This window comes from Oratosquilla oratoria, chromosome 30 (assembly GCF_046742065.1).
Source record: "Oratosquilla oratoria isolate Oo_2021 chromosome 30, ASM4674206v1, whole genome shotgun sequence".
Lineage (NCBI taxonomy): Eukaryota > Metazoa > Arthropoda > Malacostraca > Stomatopoda > Squillidae > Oratosquilla > Oratosquilla oratoria.
In genome coordinates, this window is record NC_134806.1 from 43,605,414 (window position 1) to 43,628,581 (window position 23,168).

Here is a 23,168-nt window from a genome sequence, read left to right on the forward strand (position 1 = left end):
GTACAGCGTCAGAGCCAAAATAAAAAAAAATTATTGCATAAATCAACTCAAAATGATGTAAAACCAACAAATCTTGCTTATTTTGATTCACCTTAGCCTAGAAGTGGAGAAACTGGGTCGATTTTGTCGAGATATGTATGCAAAAGTTTGGTAGAACATATGTAGACTTTCGCTCCTCACACAGGTTGAACGAGGTTGTATTTTTTGGGGAAGCTTCGTTAGAATTTCAGAGAGTGAAGGAATTTTACATTCATGATGTTTCAAATCAATATACAGTCACCCATAATACGGAAAACATGTTTATATATAGTTTTTATGGATTTTTTGGCAAATATTTATCACTTTGTTATGTGGTAAATTTATTTATTTATTTATTTATTTATTTTTTTTTTTCTTTCATGGAGGATAGGTGATTGTGGTGTTTCTTATTGTTTTGGTAAATGTTTTAGTAAGCATTCATCACACCATTATTGCCCAGCCATATTTTGTATTAAGCATTTATTATGAAAATTGGCAGTGCGAAATTGCCATTTCAGTATGTCAGAATACATACTAAATAGCTCCTGCCTAACTGTCGAAGTACAACTTCACCTCCTCATACTTCATTTCGTACTCCAGAGTCACCTAAATTATGTCCTAAAGGCCGATTTTATGCCCCAAGTTATCCCCCAAAAATTGCCTTTGGAGTTGCCAGTTTTGTCAATAAATAAAAAAAATTGAGTGTTTTTTATAGCCAATGGATAGGGCTACTTGGTCATTACCACAAATTTGACCCTTGACGTAATGCCTATTTTTGGCGAATTTTTGAATTTGCAGCATACGGCATATGCCGCTGATGCTGTAGGGGTTAAGGAGTACCGTATTTTCCGGCGTATAGTGCGCGACTTTTTTCCGTTGGAAGGGCCTAAAAATGGGGGGTGCGCGTTATCCGGCGGTGCGCATTATCTACGGCCTACAATAAAAATTCTGCGGCTGTGTGTGTAATTTTTTTCACAACAACGTGACGATGTTGGCCGTCACAAAGTCGGGAGGCACACTTCTCCGTGACGTTCCGTGAGAACAAGAAGAACAGCCATGGTGACATGAAAGACTACGCCAGCATGGGCTACCGTATAATATTTGGTATAGGTAGGTATCTATCGAATCTTATTTTTCATGTTTAAATAGGCCTAAACACCATGAAACATGATCATTATTCATGATATTTACCCATGTTCACAGCATCTTAGTTTGAATTTTTATGTTGGCTTTGTTGCTTCACTTTAGGTATGGTACAAATTCCGTTGCGGCCGTTCATAAACTCGTGTCAAACACCTGACTACAACACCCTCTTTCGGGAATTATATTAACTAAACGTCACCTCGATGAGAGACTGTCCTATTTCACCACTGTCATTGCAGGTTCAAAGCTAAAACGAAACAGTCTGTAGTTTGTTTCAGTATTAAATAAAAAAAAAAATGGTAAAGACGAAATATTTCCTCAAGATATAAAATGAACATTTTCTGTAAAAATCCCGAAATTTTTCTGTATATTTTACTTTTAATATTTTTTTTAGGTCATATTTCCAAAAAACTATTTAAGCTACAAAGTAATATGGGACCAACGCACAACATGAGTCATATACCGGTACATGTACAACCACTCCTCGTTTAACGACGACAATTGGGACCAGCGTCGCCGTCGTTAACCGAATTGGTCGTTAAGCGAAAGTGAATACATATACGTACATGTAATGTATGTACAATGTCCAGCAATACATGTATCTTTATTTTCGTTTATTTTCCCTCTTTTATACAGTACATTAAAGCTTTATTTACTGTTTATTTACCATGGTTAGGTTCCTGAAATTACCGTATATGACCAAATCCGCGTATGCTGACATTCCATATTAAATACCGGGGTATTTTTTTAGTTTCGACCATGGGCACAATAGAGCAATAGAAAACTAATGATTAATTTTGTATATTAAAATGTATCAACGTAATATGCAATTTTGTGGGCGGAAATATAAGTAAAGAACAAGCATAGTAGCAGTAGCATAGTAGTCAGTAGCATAGGATCGGGACGCCATCTTTTCGTCTGTCAATTGACGGCCTCGGTACTTCCGACTACCTCGCCAGGTATATTTTCTTGAAGGAATGGTATGGTGCGGAGATACATGCATTCCTTCAAGCTGCAATAACTTTGTATTCCCCGCAAGCTGAGAGAGTGGTTGAAAAGCCCGCCAACGTCTCTCACGACGACGACAACGAGGACGAGCCGGATGACATTTAATTTGCAGGTGATGATTTATTAAACACAGGTTAGGTTAGTTTAGTTTAGGTTAGACGAATTTATCATCCTTTCATTTCTTCGACATCGGCATCTATCATAACAAACATCCTGTACCATTCGTCCGACATGACTTCGTTACTTACGAAATCTGTTTTCGCACTTTTTTTATTTCCGCTCACAAAATTGTATATTGCGTTGATGCATTATAATTTACAAAATTAATAAATAATTTTCTATTGCTATATTGCGCTCATGGTTGAAACTAAAAATTTACCAATACCAGTATATACTGTACCCCAGGTAGTTTGTGCAGCTTGCAGGATGGTAATGTAGACCTAAGCTTCAGAACACTTTACCTCACAGCTAATATCCACCGTACAAGTTCATTTATAACATCATACAAATTTGCCTCAGCCAACTTAATTATCGTACACGACGTCGTAACTTCGGGAGATTTACGTTAAACGAATATTGGTCTGTCATAAAGCCCGTCGTAACTCCGCGTCGTCGCTAACCGAGTAGGTCGTTAAACGAGGAGTGGTTGTAGTTCCGACTTTTTCTTAGTTGTGTCCTGATTGATGCCTAAACTGACACTTAAGTTAGTGACAAATAAACAGATTTCCCAGCGGTGGCTCTAGCCAATGAAAAATACTTCTCCATGTAACCTCGTTCACATGATATAAATACCGAGGTAAAACTGCGTTATAGACAAATGCGCTCGGGCATGCGCATTATACGTCGGTGCGCGCTATCTGTGTACTGAGATAACGAAGTGCATGGGTGCGCATTATAACCCGATGCGCATTATAAGCCGGAAAATACGGTATATAGTTGTAACCATGAGAACAGTAGGAAGAGATTTGGATGTACATGTTCGAAAGGGAGAGAATGGGGGAATATCAGATGATTTTTTGGTGGAAGGTAAATTGAGAGTGGAGGATAAATGGAGAGAGGAAAAGGAGTAAACTGCTTAAATGAAAAAGAAAAGGAGAATAAGTACAAGAAGAAGCTGAGAGAAGAGTGGGAGGAAGTGAAGGATAGAGTAGAGCTAGGAGTGGAGGAGGAATGGGATCTTTCAAGGAAGTATTCACAAGGTGTGCAAAGATGGTGTGTGGAACAAGGAGGATGGAATGAAATAAAAGGAAGGGTAAGGCAGATATATGGGAAAGCTTTTGGAAATGGTAAGGATGTTTTTAGGTCTTTTATGGATTTGGAAAAGGTTTATGACAGGGTAGACAGGAAGGGACTGTGGGAGGTTTTACAGATATATGGGATAGGAGGAAATCTTTTAAGAGCCGTAAAGAGTTTTTACAAGAGTAGTAGAGCCTGTGTTAGAATTAGAAATGGAGAGAGTGAGTGGTTTGAGGTAAAGGTGGGACTTCACCATGGATGTGTTATGCCACCTTGGCTGTTCAATTTTTACATTGATGGGGTGGTGCAAGAGGTAAATGCAATAGTAATGCTGGGTATTGAAGATGGTTAAAGAAAATGGAGAAAAGTGGGAGATAAGCCAGTCATTATTTGCTGATGACACTGCCCTTGTGGTAGGATCAGAGGAGGGATTAATCCTCTGTTAGTAATGGAGTTTGGGAAGGTGCATGAAAGAAGGAAGTTGAAGATTAATGTGGGTAAAAGTAAGGTGATGAGATGTACAAGGGGAGAGGATGGCAGCGAATTGGAAGTGAGTATTAAGGGATAGAAACTGGAGGAAGTGGATAGCTTTAGATACTTGAGTGCAAATGTGACAGGAAAGGGAGGAGTGGAGATGGAGGTAGAATGTAGATTGAGAGAAGCGAGTAAATGCCTTGGTGGATTAAAAAGGGAATGAGAAATAGACATTTGGGCATGAATGCTAAGGGGAGATTGTATGAAGGGATGATTGTGCCAACAACAATGTATGGGGCAGAAACATGGGACATAAGAGAGAAAGAGTTTAAATATGTTTGAGCAGAAATGCCTGGGACATATGGAAGGAGTTACTAGGTTGGATAAAGTGAGAAACAAGGAAGTGAGGAGGAAAGTGGTGATGGAAAGGGAGTTTGGAGATAGGATTGATGAAAGAGTATTGGGGTGGTTTGGACATATGGAAAGAATGAGTGAAGAAAGATTAGTAAAAGAGGTGTGGAAGACAGAGGTGGAAGGAGTGAACATGAGGGGGCGACCAAGGATGAAATTAAATGGATGGGGTAAAGGGGCATTGGGAAAGGTGGGGAATGTCTATTGAGGAGGAAGGGAGAAGAGAGAAGGTAGGGGTGAGTAGAGATTGATTGTGTATGGATGATCCTGTGATGCATGGAAGGGAGTGGGTGGGGTATTGGGGGTTGAGGGAGTATGTGTGAATGATATTTTGATGCAGCCAGAAGGGACTTCTCCCTGTCTTCTCTATTTCTTTATGAGGGGATGTAATGAAATGGACTTGCTGTGGATGTGCTGTGTCTTGCTGCATTGCATCTGACCCAGGGCAGTAGGAGAGAGGCAGGGATGACCCACCATCCAAGAGGAGCCAAGAAAAGAGGGAGTGAGGAGTGTTGAGTGAGAGAGGAGTATATGGAGATGAAATGGGTGGGAGTGGAGTTATGTTGTTGACCTTGGCTACCTCCCTTGTAAGAGGGAAAAGCACTTGGTATATGTATGTATGTCGCACCAGTGATGGGTACCTGTATGTTGTGGCTGTTTTCTTTCCTCTAGCAGCTGGTGATATGGAAACCATTCCACACTGATACAACAGACCAAAGTCCAAAGTATCTTCCCAGAGAGATCTGTATGAGTCCCCAAGGGCCAATGCCAGCCACTGTGGGGTTGTGGGTTTTCCACTTTGTGAAACTTGACTAATCATTATCTAAATCACTTATCCTTCTCTCAATAAATGCTGCTTCAATACTTTCAGAGGAATTCCTTCACTCGGCCCAGATGATGTCACAAATCACGCCCCTGGAAGTGGAAATCCTGTTCCATATGACAGAACTCATCAGTCAAAGTTCTGGGTAGGTTGCAGTTTGTTATTGTTTATTGACATATGTACAGTAAATTCTCGAGAAACTAAACTTATTGGAAAGAAGGTTCAGACTCTTTAAATGTTTGTTTTTAAGATGACATTTTTGGCTTCTTAAATGAAGTTTATTATTTAAGGGGCTGTATTTGGTTGTATGTACTCAAACAAACTTTATGGAATATAAACCAAGTTAGCAATGGGCAGCCAAATGCTCACTGCATTAAAGGTGAGCATATTAGAGGCTTGTTGAATCATTTCATGGATTATTGCACATGTCATACTGTTGTTCAATATAACAGAGGCTTGTTTGGGTGGATCAGGCTGTTTGCTGTATTCAAAATCCAGTTTAATGAGGTTCAGTTTGTTGAAGGTTTACTGTACAGTGTTGGCATTTTAATGCTTCAGCAATATTGTACTTAAACATCTACAACAACATACTCTCACAACACCTCTATACAAAAATGCATACACAGTGATTACAAAACAACTCCATTATAGGTCACCAAATTCTGTACTTCACCAAACTCTTCCAGATATCATCCCAACAGAGAACTCACTTTCATTACAAACAAGAACTGGCATACCTATGTTTAGGTCATGGCCTTGCACTGAAACGGTACTGACACAGATTTGGCGTGGCATTAGGAACCAGTTACCCAAAAGACAAGTCACACTATGTTACACTCACTCCAGAAAGCTCTCCAAAATAAAATCTTTTCACTGAGTAACTTATGGGCATAATTGGCAGTTATAGCTAAGTCCTTTAGGGCAACAGGTCTCCTACAAGAGAAAACCCAGGGCAACAGATTGATTGACTAATCAAGAAGCGGAGTTTAGAATTTCTTTTTAGGTATATTTACTGATTTTTGCATCTTTTTCAAAGAAATTGATCATATTATAAAGTGACTTTCTTCTTTTATCATCAGAATTCATGATAAACTGGAAGTTTGTGAAGAATTATATACATTTAGTAGAATGGTACCATTAATTTTATACATGTTGGAATAGACAACTAACCCTGGTGGGATTTGAACCTTGGTCTGTGTATTGACAAAGCTAAGATCATTTGACTACAGCAGGTATTAAAAGAAATCACTTGCAATACATGGCCTAAGATTCAACTCTTGCTAGTTTTGGCCATTTATTCTAATTGCTGAAATGTGTCATTGTACAAGTCCATTTGTTTCAGGCGAATTGTTTATAGTGACCTGGAGGTCATTACTCCTGAGCAATACATGAAGGTCATCACTCGCAAGTTGACGGACATTAAGGCTGTGGAGAGTCCAGAGCAGAGATCCATTGTCACACAACTCCTTGAGAGTGCCTACAGGTTCACCCTTGGCTCAATTGCAGGCGGTTAGTATTTTAACTGTGAAATGGTGTAAAATATGCCCAAAATAAGATGGATGGGTTGAAGGGGACCTTAGGAAAAAGGGGAATGTTTGTTGAGCAGGGAAGGGAGAAGGCAAGAAATTAGGTGTGAATGGAGAATGGTTATGAATGGATGATAAATTGACACAGCCCAAAGGGACTTCTCCTGGTTGTCTCTAATTACTCATGAGTGAAGGAGTAGGGAGGGTCACCATATGAATGAGGCATTGGGGGCGAACCAGCTTCATCTGTCAGGCTCTGCTGTGAAGGTGCTGTGCCTTGCGGCATTGCTTCTGACCCAGACAGTGGGACTGCTATCTATTTTCCAAAACTGTCAACCCGGATATACGGGATAGGGGGATATACGGGATAGGAGGAAAGCTTCTGGGAGCTGTTAAGAGTTTTTATGAGAGTAGTAGAGCTTGTGTCAGGATTAGAGATGGAGAGAGTGAGTGGTTTGAGGTAAAGGTGGGACTTCGTCAGGGATGCGTTATGTCACCCTGGCTGTTCAACTTATACATGGATGGGGTGGTGCAAGAGGTGAATGCAAAGGTTGGGTCAGGGATTGGAGATGGTTAAGGAAAATGGAGAAAAGTGGGAGGTGAGCCAGCTGTTGTTTGCGGACGACACTGCGCTTGTGGCAGGATCAGAGGAGGGATTGAGGAAGCTGGTGACAGAGTTTGGGAGAGTGTGTGATAGAAGAAAGCTGAAGATAAATGTGGGTAAAAGTAAGGTGATGAGATGTACAAGGGGTGAAAGTGGCAGTAATCTGGAAGTGAGCATTAAGGGAGAGCAACTGGAGGAAGTGGATAGTTTTAGATATTTGGGTGCAAATGTGGCAGGAAAGGGTGGAGTGAAGGTGGAGGTAGAATGTAGATTGAGAGAAGTGAGTAAATGCCTTGGTGGTTTAAAAAGTGTAATGAGGAATAGGAATCTGGGAATGGATGCTAAGAGGAGACTGTATGAAGGAGTGATTGTGCCAACAGCACTGTATGGAGCAGAAACATGGAACATGAGAGAGGAAGAGAGAAGGAACTTGAATGTGTTTGAGATGAAGTGTCTGAGAAGTATGATGGGGATTACTAGGCTAGATAGAGTGAGAAATGAGGAAGTGAGGAGGAGAACAGGGGTGGAAAGGGAGCTGGGAGATAGGGTGGATGAAAGAGTATTAGGTTGGTTTGGACACATGGAAAGAATGAGTGAAGAAAGACTAGTAAAGGAGGTATGGAAGGCAGATGTGGAGGGAGTGAACATGAGGGGACGTCCTAGGATGAGATGGATGGATGGGGTAAAGGGGGCTTTGGGGAAGAGGGGAATGTCGGTTGAGGAAGGACGGGAGAGGACAGAAGACAGGGGTGAATGGAGAATGGTTGTATATGGAAAATGTTGTGATGCATGAGGTGGATTGGACGGGGGAATGGGGGTGAGGTAGTGTGTGTGAGCAAAAATGTTTGACGCAGCCCGAAGGGATTTCTCCCCGTCCTCTCCTTTATATGGGGGGACGGAGAGGGGGGGTCGCCGATTTAATGAAGCGGCCTTGCTGTGGATGTGCTGTGTCCTGCGACACTGCTTCTGACCCAGGGCAGTGGACAAGGTGCAGGGATGACCCGTCATCTAGGAGGTGCTAAGATGGGAGGGAGGGTGGAGGGGTGTGGAGTGTTTTCGGGGATGAAATGGGTGGGAATGTTTTTGTGCCTTGTCCTTTTTGGCTACCCCCCCTGGTAAGGGGGAAAAAAGCCTTGGTATATGTATGTATGTATGTATGTATGTCAACCCTCCTGCTGGCACTTGGTCTCTGGTCAAAGCTCAATCAATGTCTCGGTCAACTTTGACTGTATTTCCTCCACCTTGCATAAAAAGATCTGACAACATGTGACTGTTCCCTTTCCCCTCCTCCTCCTCCTCCTCCTCCTCCTCCTCATACTGCTTCTTCTTTCACTTGCTGACACAGAAACAGTCCCACATGAACACATGGACAGTAATCCAAAATTTTATCTTGGAGAAATCTTTAGGAGGGTCTGAGGACCTTTGCCAGCCACTGTAGGACTGTGGATTTAAAATTGGTGAAATCCAAGGCAACAGTTATTATTGTTAAACCCTATACACTTAAATCTGCTAAATTATCTGAAGTCAATTACTGTTGCACCATCAAAACAGGTCATAGCCTAAAGTTCAGTCCGTAGGTCACTTTATGAAGAAATTTTGTGGAGTTGTCTGAAGTGAGTGCAGGGGAGTGCAAAGTGTGTTCTGTGTCCTGTGTAGTAGTTGCATTTTGGGCACTTGGTGGCCGGTGCTAGACCAATTCTGTGGTGGTACTACATCTGTCTATATACCAAGGGCTGCTTCCCCTTCATAAGAGAGGTAGTCACTCAAGGCACACACCCACTCCCATCCACCACCCATTGTTTCCCTCTCATCTTGGCTCCTGGTGGATGAATGGTCATCCCTATCTCCTGCCCACTACCCAGGTCAGAAGCAGTGCAGCAAGACACAGTACATTTACAACAGAGCCACTTCCCTCTCTCCTTGTCCTGTCATGCAGGAAAATAGAGAAGATGGGGGAAAGTTCCTTTGGGCTTGAAGAGGCAATGAGTGGGTTTTGGTGGGTGTGGGTTGGATGTAGGCTTTGATTTGGCCACCTCCCTTATAAGAGGGAAAAGACTCTTTGGTATGTATCTATATGTGTGTACTATTTTAGTGATGGTGATGACACAGTAACACACATGATTTGCTCCTACATGTTTTGGGAGTGATTTCTACTACAGACTTCGTAGTTCCCTAGTAATTCTTATTCAGTCTATGTAGGAAAAGGCCTCTTTCCGCTTACAAGGGAGGTAGTCAGCCAAGGCATTCACACACCAACCTTTTACCCATCCAATACCCATTTGTTTTCTCCTTTATGGATTGTGGGTTTTATGGATTATGATTTTATAGATAATGGAGGTGCTAAGATGGGAGGGAGGGTGGAGGGGTGTGGAGTGTTTTCGGGGATGGAATGGGTGGGAATGATTTTATGCCTTGTCCTTTTTGGCTACCTCCCTGGTAAGGGGGAAAGAGCCTTGGTATATGTATGTATGTATGTATGTAGATAATGGAATATTTTATGGATTCTTTCATGAGCTCCTTGTGTATCCTGAGATGGTTTGGACATTAAAAAAAATACAAAAGATAAGAGTGAATGGAGAATGCATATAGAAAAGGAAATGATGCAGCCAATAAGGGTGTTCCTGTGTGTTCCATAACTTTATCAAGTGGATGAAGGGGAGTGGGTTACCGTGTAATGAGGCAGTGGAGATAAATAAGCTCCAGCTGTTGGGTCCTCTTCTGGAAGTGTCATGTCTTGCTGCTGCATTGCCTCTGACCCAATGTGACAGGGGAAAGGGAAGAAGACCCTTCAGCCTCAAGTTTCTTCCTCTGCTGCTGCTGCTGCTGCTGCTATTTCTTCTTCTTCTTCTATTACTTCTTCTTCTTCTTCTTCTTCTTCTATATCTTCTTCTATTTCTTCTTCTTCTTCTTCTTCTTCTATTTCTTCTTCTTCTTCTATTTCTTCTTCTTCTTCTTCTTCTTCTATTTCTTTTTCTTCTTCCTCTGATTCTGATTCTTCTTCTTCATCTTTTTGTTCCTGTTCTTCTGGTTCATCCTCTTCTTATTTTATTTTTTTCTTCTTCTTCTGATTATTCATTTTCTTTTGATTCTTCTTATAATTCGTCTTGTTCTTATCTCCCCCCCAACACACACACACACAATGAGAACTGACTCCAGGCAACTGCACTCCTTCCACCACCATTTTCTTCTGGTAATATAGAAACAGTTCACACTAATGAAACAGACAACAGTCTGAGGTCTCTTCCTAGAGAGATCTATGGGGAAGTTCCAGGGACCATTGCCAGCCACTGTGGGGTTGCAGGATTTAAAAAAAAAAAAAAAAAAAAAAAAAAAAAAAAAAAAAAAAAAAAAAAAAAAAAAAAAAAAAAAAAAAAAAAAAAAAAAAAAAAAGGGGAGGCAGTTACAATATATATTTATAAGTTGCTTCATAAGGTGAGTACTGTACATGATAGTACATCAAGAATAGCAAAATTGTATATAATCAGTATATGAAATATCAGTTTTGTTACATTTTGTATTACAGCAATTGGTGCTACTGCTGTATACCCCATTGACCTCGTAAAGACTCGGCTACAGAATCAGCGCTCAGGGTCCTACATTGGTGAACTTATGTATCGTAATTCCTTTGACTGTTTCAAAAAGGTGAGTTTATTTTATTTTTTTAATTCAGTGTTGATATGGTGTTTCTTTATTGAGATCACTCACATATTGCCTAGAGGAAGAGGGAGGAAGGAGGGGAGAGGGAGGGAAGAGGGGGGAAGGCTGGGAGAAGGAGGAAAGGAGGGTAGAGTTAGAAAGAAGGAGGGGAGAGGGAGGGAAGAGTGGGGAAGGAGGGGAAAGGGGTGAAGGGAGGGAATAGAGGGAAGGGAAGAGGGGAAAGGAAAGAGGGAAGAGGGGGAAAGAGTGAGAGAAGAGGGGGGAAAGGAGTGGAGGAAGAGGGGGGAAAAGAGTGAGGGAAGAGGGGGAAAGAGTGAGAGAAGAGGGGGGAAAGGAGTGAGGGAAGAGGGGGAAAGGAATGGGGGAAGAGGGGGAAAGGAATGGGGGAAGAGGGGTGGGAAGGAGTGAGAGAAGCAGGGTATAGGAGGGAGGGAAAGGAGAAAAAAAGAGGAGGGAAGAGGGGGAAAGAGGGAGAAAAGAGCAGAAAAGGAGTATTCTTTCTCCCCCTCTTACCCTCTTTTTTCCCCCTTCCTCTTTTGCTCCACCCTCCCTCCCTCCCTCCCCTCCCCCTCCCCTCCCTACCACTCTCTCTCTCCCTCTCTCCCCCTTCCTCTCTTGCCCCCTCCCACTCTCTCTCTCCCTCCCTCTCTCCCTCCCCTCCCTCTCTCTTGCCCCCTCCCCCTCCCTCCCTCTCCCTCCCCCTGTTTCCATTGCCCTCCCCCTCTGCCCCTCCCTCTCTCCCCCTCTCCATGTTCCTCCCTCTCCCCCTCTCTCTCTGTCCCTCCCTTTCCCTGTCCTTCCATCTCCCCCCCCTCTCTCCCTTCCCTCCCTCTATCCCTTCCCTCCCTCTCCCCCTCTCTCCCTTCCCTCCCTCTCCCCCTCTCTCCCTTCCCTCTCCCCCCTCTCTCCCTTCCCTCCCTCTCCCCCCTCTCTCCCTCTCCTCCCCCTTTCCCTGTCCCTCCCTGTCTCTCTTTCTCTCTCTCCCTCTCCCCCCTCTCATGGCTGCTTCAAACAGTGAGATGGCGAGTGGTTGTGTTTCAGTGATCAGTACCGAAGAGGTACAATCCCTATGTATTAGAATTGTAACCTTAGAGAGGACTGTTGAGGGCCTTAAAGAGGAGAATCGAGTTCTTTGCTCGAAGGCCCAAAACATGGATGACAAACCATGTTTGGATCCTGGATGGGAAACAAAACACAGTGAGATGGTAAAAAGCCCTCACCAGGCCCACTTGAATGCAAAAACTCTTTTTAAGCTCTTGCTGGTCTACAAGAAGAAAAAACAAAGAAGATGCAAGAGAAAAAGGGTAGGGCAATTGCTAGACCCCTGCCCACAGATAAGATTTTGGTTGTAGGGACCAGATGATGTATTTAGATAGGGCCTTCTGTGACAAAGATAGGGAGCATAGGACCCAGGTGTGTTTCCCCGGGGCGGGGAGAAGTGATGTTAGAGACAGGATAGAAGAGTGTATAGTCGGGGAAGGTAAGAAACCCATAGTTTGCTTGAGTGCTGGGATGAATGACATAGGTAAGTTAGGGAGTGAGGAGTTGTTTGCGTGGTTCTGGGATGTGCTAGATAAGATTAGGAATAAGGGAGGGGTTCCTGTTGTATGTGGAATCTTTCTGAGACATAGAGTTGGAGACATGTGGCATTCCAGGGCTATTGCAATGAATTGCAGGTTGGTGAAACATTGTCAAACTAATGGATGGGCATTTGTTGACAGTTGGGATTGCTTTTATGGTAAGAATCATCTATATAAAAGGGATAGGGTGCAATTGTCACCCAAAGGATTTCGGCTCCTTGCTGAATCCCTTGAGTGAGAAGTAGGCATCCTGCATTTTTTTTTTTTTTTTTTTTTTTTTTTTAAGGTTATTGACTCATAAGGTGGTCATTAAACCATGTGTGAATTTGCAGTCTCGGCGTTGATGTATATGACTCATGGTCCAGATTCCCCACCTCTCATATATGCTAAGACTGTCCTCTTTTTTTTTTGTGCAGGTCATCCGCCATGAAGGTGTGACTGGATTGTACCGTGGCCTGGTGCCTCAGCTCATTGGTGTGGCCCCAGAGAAGGCCATCAAGCTCACCATGAATGACTTGATGCGTGATAAGCTGACCGATAAGAAGGGCAACATCCCTCTATGGGGTGAGATGGTTGCTGGTGCCTGTGTAAGTAGATCTTTGGAAAAATGTACAAAATTATGCAACAACCCCTTCCATGAGGGGTGAAACAAACTAGTAAGAATGCTGGGAAAGTGCTGAGGTACAAAATTTGCATTAATAATGTAAGAAGAAATGACAGGGATGCATTTAATAGGACTGAGATGGATGAAAAGGTCTCTTCCTCATTCCAGACAAGAACCTCCTTTTGGGCTACATCATTTTTTTTTTTACAAACAATCTGCATTCCATATTCCTTGCTTGACAGATACTCCTCTTGCATTACCCAATCCATCCATGTCATTCTTGGTGTTCTCAAGTTCACTCCATCTATTTCTGGTAGCCACAACTTTGGAGCTTTTGGGTGCTGGGGCTCCGAGGAACAGTGATAGGTGTTCACATGGTTTTTCAAGGAAGTATTAGATTAATATGCAATAAAGCTGCTGTCATAGGTTGTTTTGAGTTTGCTGTTTTATTATTCCTGTACAGTGATACCTTGAGATACAATTGCCCTAACATATGAAAAATTTGAGATACAATGTAAATTTTTTTTTAAATTTATGTCCTAACATACAACAACAATTTTTAGATACGATATAGTGATGTGCGATAATTTGAAATGCCAGCGTTAGGTGGCAGACTGTTCACTTGGCTCCTGATGATTCCCGACACTTTAGTTTGTGTGTTGTCTTCTCGTTTACATCTTCACTGTTTGTCGTGTTTGTGCCTGTTTTGTACATTATTATTTTGATTTTTTTGCATAACCATGGGTCCCAAAGGTACTCAGCATTAACCCCTTCCATACGGTGCCGCATACGTAGGCGGCATGAGGAGCAAGTGGATACGTGAGGCTGCCATATCGGCGTCTTGATTATATCTATTGTAGTTGCCCCTGCATAATGACATACTCTCTAAACTGTCTTCATCACATTTTCTATGGTTATCAAAATTCACGGGTGAAAGAGAGAACGATTGATATAAGCGGTTACTATATTTTATGATGCGAGTATTATTACGACACATCGTATGTCTGACAGCTAATGCTGCCCGCGAGATTTTGGCCCGGAGTGAAGAGGTTAAGGAGGAGGTTGAGGAGGAGGAGGAGGATCTAACTTCACGTGAAATTCGTGATATTCTTGCCAAATGGCAAGAAGTGCCTGATTTTGTAGAGAAAAAGCACCCTGAGAAATTGTCTACAGGGAGAGCAAGTGCCTTATTTAATGATATGTGCCTTTCACATTTTTGCAACATATTCAAAAAGAGGCAGAAACAGACTACTCTTGATTGTTTTCTCTTAACCTCTTCACTCCGGGGCACAGCACATGTCTGGTAGCATTAGCTGCCCGACGTGCGATGTTGCGTCATAATAATCGCATTATAAAAAATAAAGTCAGTGCTCAATTGTTCGTTCTCCTTCACCCGTGTATTTTGATAACCATAGAAAATTGATGAAGCCAGTTTAGAGAGAATGGAAATTACGTAGGTACGACTACAATAGATATAATCAAGATGGCGACGTCGGCATCATCGAGTACCCACTTGCTCCTCATGCTGCCTACGTAGGCGTCACCGTATGGAAGTGGTTAAAGCGACCACGCAGTGAAGGTAATGAAGGCGAGGCCTAAAGGGCCAGATGTGAAAATAAAGGTGATGATAAAAAATTAAATTGAAAAGCCACCCCCCCGACCCCCACAAAAAAAAATTTAAAAGCCCAAAAAATTTGTGTAGCATTGTTTTTAATCACATGAAAAAGGAAAAAAAATCTTAATTATTTTAATTTCATTTGTATTAATATGTGTGAGTTTATAATGTTTAATTGTGTGTTCATCATTACCCATTGTACGTGTGTGTGCATTGTATGCTAGCTCTCATTGCCTTCTCCCTCCCTCCTCCTCCTGGCTCACACCTCCATTCGCCTCTGTCGCCCGTCTTTGTGGTATCATATGATAAATAACATAATTGTTATTTATTATTTTATCATTGTGTGTGTTATTACTATGTATTTATCTATAAATTGTGCTTGTTTTGTGTAATTTAAGTTTGTTTTGGGGTAATTTCATATTGCTGGAACGGATTAATTCTGTTTCCATTAATTTACATACATACATATACCAAGGCTTTTTCCCCCTTACTAGGGAGGTAGCCAAAAAGGAAAAGGCATAAAATCATTCCCACCCATTCCATCCCTGAAAACACTCCACACCCCTCCACCCTCCCTCCCATCTTAGCACCTCCTAGATGACGGGTCATCCCTGCACCCTGTCCACTGCCCTGGGTCAGAAGCAGTGTCGCAAGATACAGCATTAATTTAAATGGGAATAATTGTTTGAGATATGATTTTTTTTTACATACAACAGCAGTCACGGAACTAATTTCCTATCTCAAGGTATCACTGCACTGGAATATTGACTACATAGATATATGTGATGAATGAGGAAAATAGAGGAGAAATAAGGAAAAATGAATTGAAAACAGCTATCAAAATGATGAGAGCAGGTAAGGCACCTCGGTTAGATGGGTGTCATGCGGAGTTTCTAAAAAAGAGAAAAGGGGACAAGTGGGAGTGTAGTAGTTTCAGAGGGATCAGTTTGTTGAGTGTAGTTGGGAAGGCTTATGGGATGGTTTTCATTGAGAGGATTAGGAGAAGAACAGAGGGAGTAATTGGTGAGGAACAATGGGTTTAGGACAGGTAGGGGCTGCATGGATCAGATTTTTGTGATAAGGATATGAGAAGGCTTTAGGAAATGGTAAGGATGTATTTTGGGCCTTTATGGATTTGGAAAAGTCTTATGACAGGATAGACAAGAAGGCACTGTGGGAAGCATTGCTGATATATGGGTAGGAGGAAAGCTGTTAAGAGAAGTTAAGAGTTTTTATGTGAATAGTAGGGCCTGTGATACAATTAGAAATCAAGAGAGTTTGAGGTAAAGATAGGACTTTACCATGGATGTGTTATGGTGCCTTGGCTGTTCAATTTATACATGGATGGAGTGGTGTGAAAGGTAAATGCAAGGGTAATGGGCCAGGGATTGGAAATAACTAAAGAAAATGGAGAAAAGTGGGAGATAAGCCAGGTGTTGTTTGTTGATGACACTGCTTGTAGCAGGATCAGAAGAGGGATTAACCCCTTCCATACGGTGCCGCACACGTAGGCGTCATGGGGAGCGAGTGTATTCGCGAGGCTGCCATATCGGCGTCTTGATTATATTTATTGTAGTCGCCCCTCCATATTGACATTCTTTCTAATTCTTTTGTAATCGCATTTTCTATGGTTATCAAAATTCACGGGTGAAGAGAGAACGATCGATATAAGCGGTGACTATATTTTATGATGCCAGTATTATTACGACACGTCGTACGGCTGGCATTGGCTGCTGCCACCGAGATCTAAGTCCATGACGCCTACGTGTGCGGCACCGTATGGAAGGGGTTAAGGAAGTTAGTGATTGAGTTTGGGAAGATGTGCAAAAGAAGGAAATTGAAGATAAATTTGGACAAAAGTAAGGTGATGAGATGTACAAGAGGAGAGGGTGGCAGCAAATTAGAAGTGAGTATTAAGGGAGAAAGACTGGAGGAAGTGGATAGCTTTAGATACTTAAGTGCTAATGTGGTGGGAAAGGGAGGAGTGGAAGTAGAATGGAGATTGAGAGAATAAATAAATGTCATGGGGGATTAAAAAGTGTAATGAGAAATAGACATTTGGAAATGGATGCTAAGAGGAGATTGTATGAAGGAGTGATTGTGCCGACAGCACTGTATGGGGCAGAAACATGGAACATAAGAGAGGAAGAGTTTAAATGTGAGATGAAATGCCTGAGAAGTATGGTAGGGGTTACTAGGCTGGATAGAATGAGAAATGAGAAGGTGAGGAGGAGAGCAGGGGTGGAAAAGAAATTGGGAGATAGGATTGATGAGAGAGTATTGGAATGGTCTGGACACATAGAAAGAATGAGTGAAGAAAGGTTAGTAAAAGAGGTGTGGAAGGCAGAGGTGGAAGAAGTGAACATGAGGGGGTGACCAAGGATGAGATGGATGGATGAGGTAAAGAGGGGAATGTCTGTTGAGGAAGGAAGGGAGAAGACAGAAAATATGGATGAGTGGAGAATGGTTGTGTATGGATGATGCTGTGAAGCATGGAAGGGAGTTGTTGGGGGATGGGGGTTAGGGAGTATGTATGAATGATTTTGATGCAGCCTGAAGAGATTTCTCCCCGTCTTCTCTTTTTCTGCAAGAGGGGATGGAGAGGGGGGTCATTGATTTAATGAAGTGGCCTTGCTGTGGATGTGCTGTGTCTTGCTACATTGCTTCTGACCCAGGGTAGTGGGGTAAATGCAGGGTGACCTGCCAAGAAAAGAGGGAGGGAGGGGTGGTGAATGGTAGTGGACTATGTGGGGATGAAATGGGTGGCAGTGGATTTATGCCTTTGACTACCTCCCTTGTAAGGGGGAAAAAGCCATTGGTATATGTATGTAGATATATGTAACCCTTACTGAACGACTTACGGGACACTCCTGGATACCAGAGTCTTATTATTCATGTTTGTCATTTTTTTTCTTTTCTGACTGTTGAATCTATTGTTTACCACCCCAAAGTCTTCACCTCTTCATTTTCTTGTGCTTCTTTTGTGTGAGGATAAAAATCCCAACACTATTCTAATGCATGTGACTAAAGGCAACTAAATGTAACAAAATGAGAGGATGAGGAATCCATCTCTGTAAGTTTATCCTGTAAAGATTCAAGGCAAAAAAGGGTCTATGAGGAAGAATCCAACCAGAACCCTAGTATACCTATGTCTTTTAATTCAACACTCATAAACCACCACTTGGTTAGATGTTTGGGCCCAGGACTTAAACCCACTTTGAGAATTGGTGGCATTTTACATCCCAGGCCAATTCCTCAAGTGGGTTTATGTCCTGGGCCCAAACATCTGCACAAGTGGTGGTAGTTGGCAAGTGTTGGATTAAGAGACCTAGGTGTAATTATATCTTGAAATTTGCAAGGATGTGTTCCAAGCAAGAACTAAAAGGAACCTAATAATATGTTTGTGAGAAAGAAGATGGATGTGTTAGGATTTAGTGAAACTAAACTGAAAAGGAAAGGTGAGTGTAAGTTTGGGAGTGTGGTAGGTGTAATGTGGAAGCGTAATGTGTGGTTCTTATGAACTACTTGAAGACAGTAGTTTCCTTTTGTTGTCCAAACCCCATACTTACAATTGACATGTGGGCTGAAGGTTATACGAGTATCAAAAGTGAGGCCTGGAGTTTCAGGGTTCTTTTCTAAAGGAAAAGTTTGGCTGTTTAATTCCACTTTAGGGTGTTTTCCCTATTCTTGGTAGGAAGGATGTTGGGAATGGAGAGAGCAAGGGAGAGAATGAGCAGCTCTTGGTAAGTAATTAAATGTGTGGGTGTGTGACATAATCAGAAGCTTGCTGGTCTTTTATTCACTTAGTTGTGGGATCGAATCTTGCACTTCTCTCCTATTCCCAGCAGTGACTGTTACCTGACCCAATAGTTCAAGTGCATAGGCAAAGGTGATGATGTCAGCTGTAGCTATGCACCTCCTGGTGTAGGCTCCTCACCACTACCTGTGTGGCTGGAAGGTGTCATTAAAGATAATGTGGGTAAAAATGAGAATAGTAGTAATGAGAAAAACAAAATGTATTGTTACTAGTTGAATATTAGCGAGAAATGTAGACATGAGACGGAGAATGAGGATGGGAGGGGAACTGTTGGATAAGGTCGATCAGAGAGTACTGAGGTGGTTTGGGCATATAGAAGAAATAAAGGAAGGAAAAAAGTAAGTTGTATGTAGAAAGCAATAGTGAATGGAATGAAGATCGGAGAAAGTCTGAGTATGAACTGATGAATTGGGTTTAAAGGGGGCTTTGGAATAGTTGAGTGTCTTTTCAGGAAAGAAGAGAAAGTATAAAAGGTAAGAATGAATGGAGGGAGATAGTAAATGGATGAAGGGATGACAGATCTCTGGGATGCTCTTATCTGCTTTATAATTAATTTTGTGTGAATAAGGAAGAAGATGCCCATACAATAAATTAGTGGGATAACCTTGTGTAAATTGTGTTTTCTAAAGTTGAGGAAATACTGTATTTTTACAGCTTCTGTTAAGAATTTTGTTTAACACTTTCTGTTATTTCCAGGCTGGTGGTTCCCAGGTTGTATTCACAAATCCCCTTGAAATTGTCAAAATCCGCCTCCAGGTTGCAGGAGAAATTGCAACAGTCAAGAAAATTTCTGCTATCACTGTCATAAAAGATCTTGGCTTCATTGGTCTTTACAAGGTAAGAATTCTCCCTTCATTCAATAACAATGCCATCCAACTCTACATACATACATACATACACACAGACACATATATACACACACGCCAAGAAGAGAGAGAGGAGATTTGATAACTATTTACAGAATCATGAAAGGCATAGAAATTATTGATAGAGAGGATCTAATAAAATGGGATTAAAGAAATACAAGAGGACACGGAAAGAAAATCAAGAAAGACAGCTATAGAAGAGATCTGAAAAAGAATAGCCTTCCTCACAGAGTAATAGACATTTGGAACAAGTTAGATGAGACAGTAGTGTGTGCAAAAACAATACATGAATTTAAAAATAAGTTTAGATAAAATGAGATATAAAGACGGGACCCCACGAGCATAGCTCCCCTTCCCGTAAAATACAACTAGGTAAATACAACTAGGTAAATACAGACACATATATACACACACGCCAAGAAGAGAGAGAGGAGATTTGATAACTATTTACAGAATCATGAAAGGCATAGAAATTATTGATAGAGAGGATCTAATAAAATGGGATTAAAGAAATACAAGAGGACACGGAAAGAAAATCAAGAAAGACAGCTATAGAAGAGATCTGAAAAAGAATAGCTTTCCTCACAGAGTAATAGACATTTGGAACAAGTTAGATGAGACAGTAGTGTGTGCAAAAACAATACATGAATTTAAAAATAAGTTTAGATAAAATGAGATATAAAGACGGGACACCACGAGCATAGCTCCCCTTCCCGTAAAATACAACTAGGTAAATACAACTAGGTAAATACATATCCCCCTCAATGAAAGAAATAATTGTAACACAGAAGGAAATCAGTGACCAAATTAAAACACTTGATGTCAGAAAATCACATGGTCCGGACTGAATTGCAAATTGGATACTGAAAGAATGCATGGAAGAATTAACAGACAAAATATACAATATAATTAAATTCTCACTTAAAGAAGGAAAAGTGCCACATGACTGGAAAAAGGCAAACATTGTACCAATTTATAAGGGAGGAAACAAAGAAGACTCATCAAACTACAGACCAGTCTCTCTAACAAGCACAGTAGCAAAAATTTGTGAAAAAGTCGTCAAAAATAGATGGGTTAAGCATTTGAAAGAAAAAACTATACTGAATCCAAATAAATTTGGATTCAGACAAGGAAGATCATGTACAACAAACTTGATCTGCTTCTACTCAAAATTAATAGACATAATACAAGAGAGAGATGGGTGGGCAGACTGTGCCTTTCTGGACCTACAAAAGGCATTTGATAAGGTACCACACAAAAAACTAATAAGGAAGATAGAGTCAATAGGTGGCATCAGAGGAAAATTATTGGAATGGATGAAAGACTTCCTGACTGGGAGGAAAATGAGAGTAGTAATTAGAGACAAATTCTCAAACTGGGAAGAAGTGATAAGTGGTGTCCTGCAGGGATCAGTACTGGCCCTGATCATGTTTGCCATATACATAAATGACATCGATGAAAAGAGTAGAGTGTTACATGAATTTCTTTGCAGATGATGCAAAAATACTAAAGAAAGTAAAAACGGAGGAAGACTGCAACTCATTACAACAAGACTTGGACAAGATCTGGAAATGGACTCAAAAGTGGGAAGTAAAATTCAATATCAAGAAATGTAGTATAATGGAATTTGAAAAAAAATAAAAACAGAATATTGAAAGATTACAAAATTGGTGAAGAAGAGGTCAAAAAAGTAAACTCGGAGAAAGATTTTGGAATGATAATCAGCAAGGACATGACACCGGATTAGCATATTAATAAAATAGTCAGAGAAACCTACAATTTATTGAGGTCAATAAAAGTGGCATTTGCTTATTTGGACGAGGAAATGATGAAAATATTTAACAAAACTAATAAGACCAAAACTTGAGTACGCAGCAACACTATGGACACCCAGTACCAAAAAGAATATAAAGAAATTAGAAAGAATATAAAGAGCAACAACAAAACTAGCACCAACTCTTTCCGAAATGACATATGAACAAAGTTTGTCCAAATTAGAATTACCAACTCTGGAACAAAGAAGGGAAAGAGGAGACTTACTAACTATCTATAGAATAATGAAAGGAATGGAAATCTTAGATAAGAATGACTTATTGAAATGGGATACTGGAAAAATGAGAGGACACAAAATGAAACTAAAAAAAGATAATTACAGAAAAGATCTGAAAAAAAAACAGCTTCCCACACAGAGTGATAGATACTTAGAACAAATTAGATCAAGAAACAGTGTGTGCAAACACTATTCAAGATTTTAAGAAAAAAAACTTGATGCTGAGAGATACAAAGACAGGTCACCACAAGCATAGCTTCCTTCCTGTAAAATACAACTTGGTAAATACAACTAGGTAAATACATGGGCGATTTTAATGCAAAAGACATAATTTAGGAAGAAATGACAGTTAAAGGGGGAGATGAACTCTGGAGCAACACGCTACTAGATATGACCATTGAATATACTCTAACACAATGAGTTAAGGAAAATACTAGATATAGCAAAAATGAGGAATCATCAAAACTAGAACTAATATTAACTTCTGAACTGGACTTTGTAAACAGAATGGAGTATAAAACACCAATTGGAAAGAGTGACCATATACTAATACATACGTATACCAAGGCTTTTTTCCCCCTTACAAGGGAGGTACCCAAAAAGAAAAAGGCATAAAATCATTCCCACCCATTCCATCCCTAAATACACTCCACATCCCTCCACCTTCCCTCTTATCTTAGCACCCCCTGGATGACGGGTCATCCCTGCATCCTGTCCACTGCCCTGGGTCAGAAGCAGTGTTGCAAGACACAGCACATCCACAGCAAGGCCGCTTCATTAAATTGGCGACCCCCCCTCTCCATCCCTCCATGCAAAAGGAGAAGACAGGGAGAAATCCCTTCTGGCTGCATCAAATTTTGCTCACACATACTACCTCACCCCCCCTCCCTCCACCCATTCCACCTCATGCATCACAACATCATCCATATACAACCATTCTCCATTCACCCCTGTCTTCTGTCTTCTCCCGTCCTTCCTCAACAGACATTCCCCTCTTCCCCAAAGCCCCCTTCACCCCATCCATCCATCTCATCCTAGGATGTCCCCTCATGTTCACTCCCTCCACATCTGCCTTCCATACCTCTTTTACTAGTCTTTCTTCACTCATTCTTTTTATGTGTCCAAACCATCCTAATATTCTTTCAACAACCCTATCTCCCAACTCCCTTTCTACCCATGTTCTCCTCTTCACCTCATTTCTCACTCTAGCCTAGTAACCCCCATCATACTTCTCAGACACCTCATCTCCAACACATTCAAACTCCTTTTCTCTTCCTCTCTTATGTTCCATGTTTCTGCCCCATACAGTGCTGTTGGCACAATCACTCCTTCATACAGTCTCCTCTTAGCATCCATTCCCAAATGTCTATTCCTCATTACACTTTTTAATCCACCAAGGCATTTACTCACTTCTCTCAATCTACATTCTACCTCCACCTCCACTCCACCTTTTCCTGCCACATTTGCACCCAAGTATCTAAAACTATCCACTTCCTCCAGTCGCTCTCCCTTAATGCTCACTTCCAGTCTGCTGCCACTTTCACCCCTTGTACATCTCATCACCTTACTTTTACCCACATTTATCTTCAGCTTTCTTCTATCACACACTCTCCCAAACTCTGTCACCAACTTCCTCAATCCCTCCTCTGATCCTGCCACAAGTGCAGTGTCGTCCGCAAACAACAGCTGGCTCACCTCCCACTTTTCTCCATTTTCTTTAACCATCTCCAATCCCT

At 41.4% G+C, this 23,168-nt stretch overlaps 1 protein-coding gene across 3 annotated transcripts in view; it reads left to right on the forward strand.

Moving 5' to 3' along the window:
• aralar1 (calcium-binding mitochondrial carrier protein aralar1) overlaps positions 1-23,168 on the forward strand; it is a 525,272-nt gene that overhangs the window by 475,576 nt on the left and 26,528 nt on the right. For all 3 annotated transcript variants that reach the window (XM_076212853.1, XM_076212855.1, XM_076212854.1), the window contains 5 exons: positions 5,162-5,258; positions 6,456-6,622; positions 10,767-10,885; positions 12,897-13,067; positions 19,213-19,353. In XM_076212853.1, the coding sequence (XP_076068968.1) occupies positions 5,162-5,258; positions 6,456-6,622; positions 10,767-10,885; positions 12,897-13,067; positions 19,213-19,353 (695 nt within the window). The remainder of the gene's footprint in view (positions 1-5,161; positions 5,259-6,455; positions 6,623-10,766; positions 10,886-12,896; positions 13,068-19,212; positions 19,354-23,168) is intronic.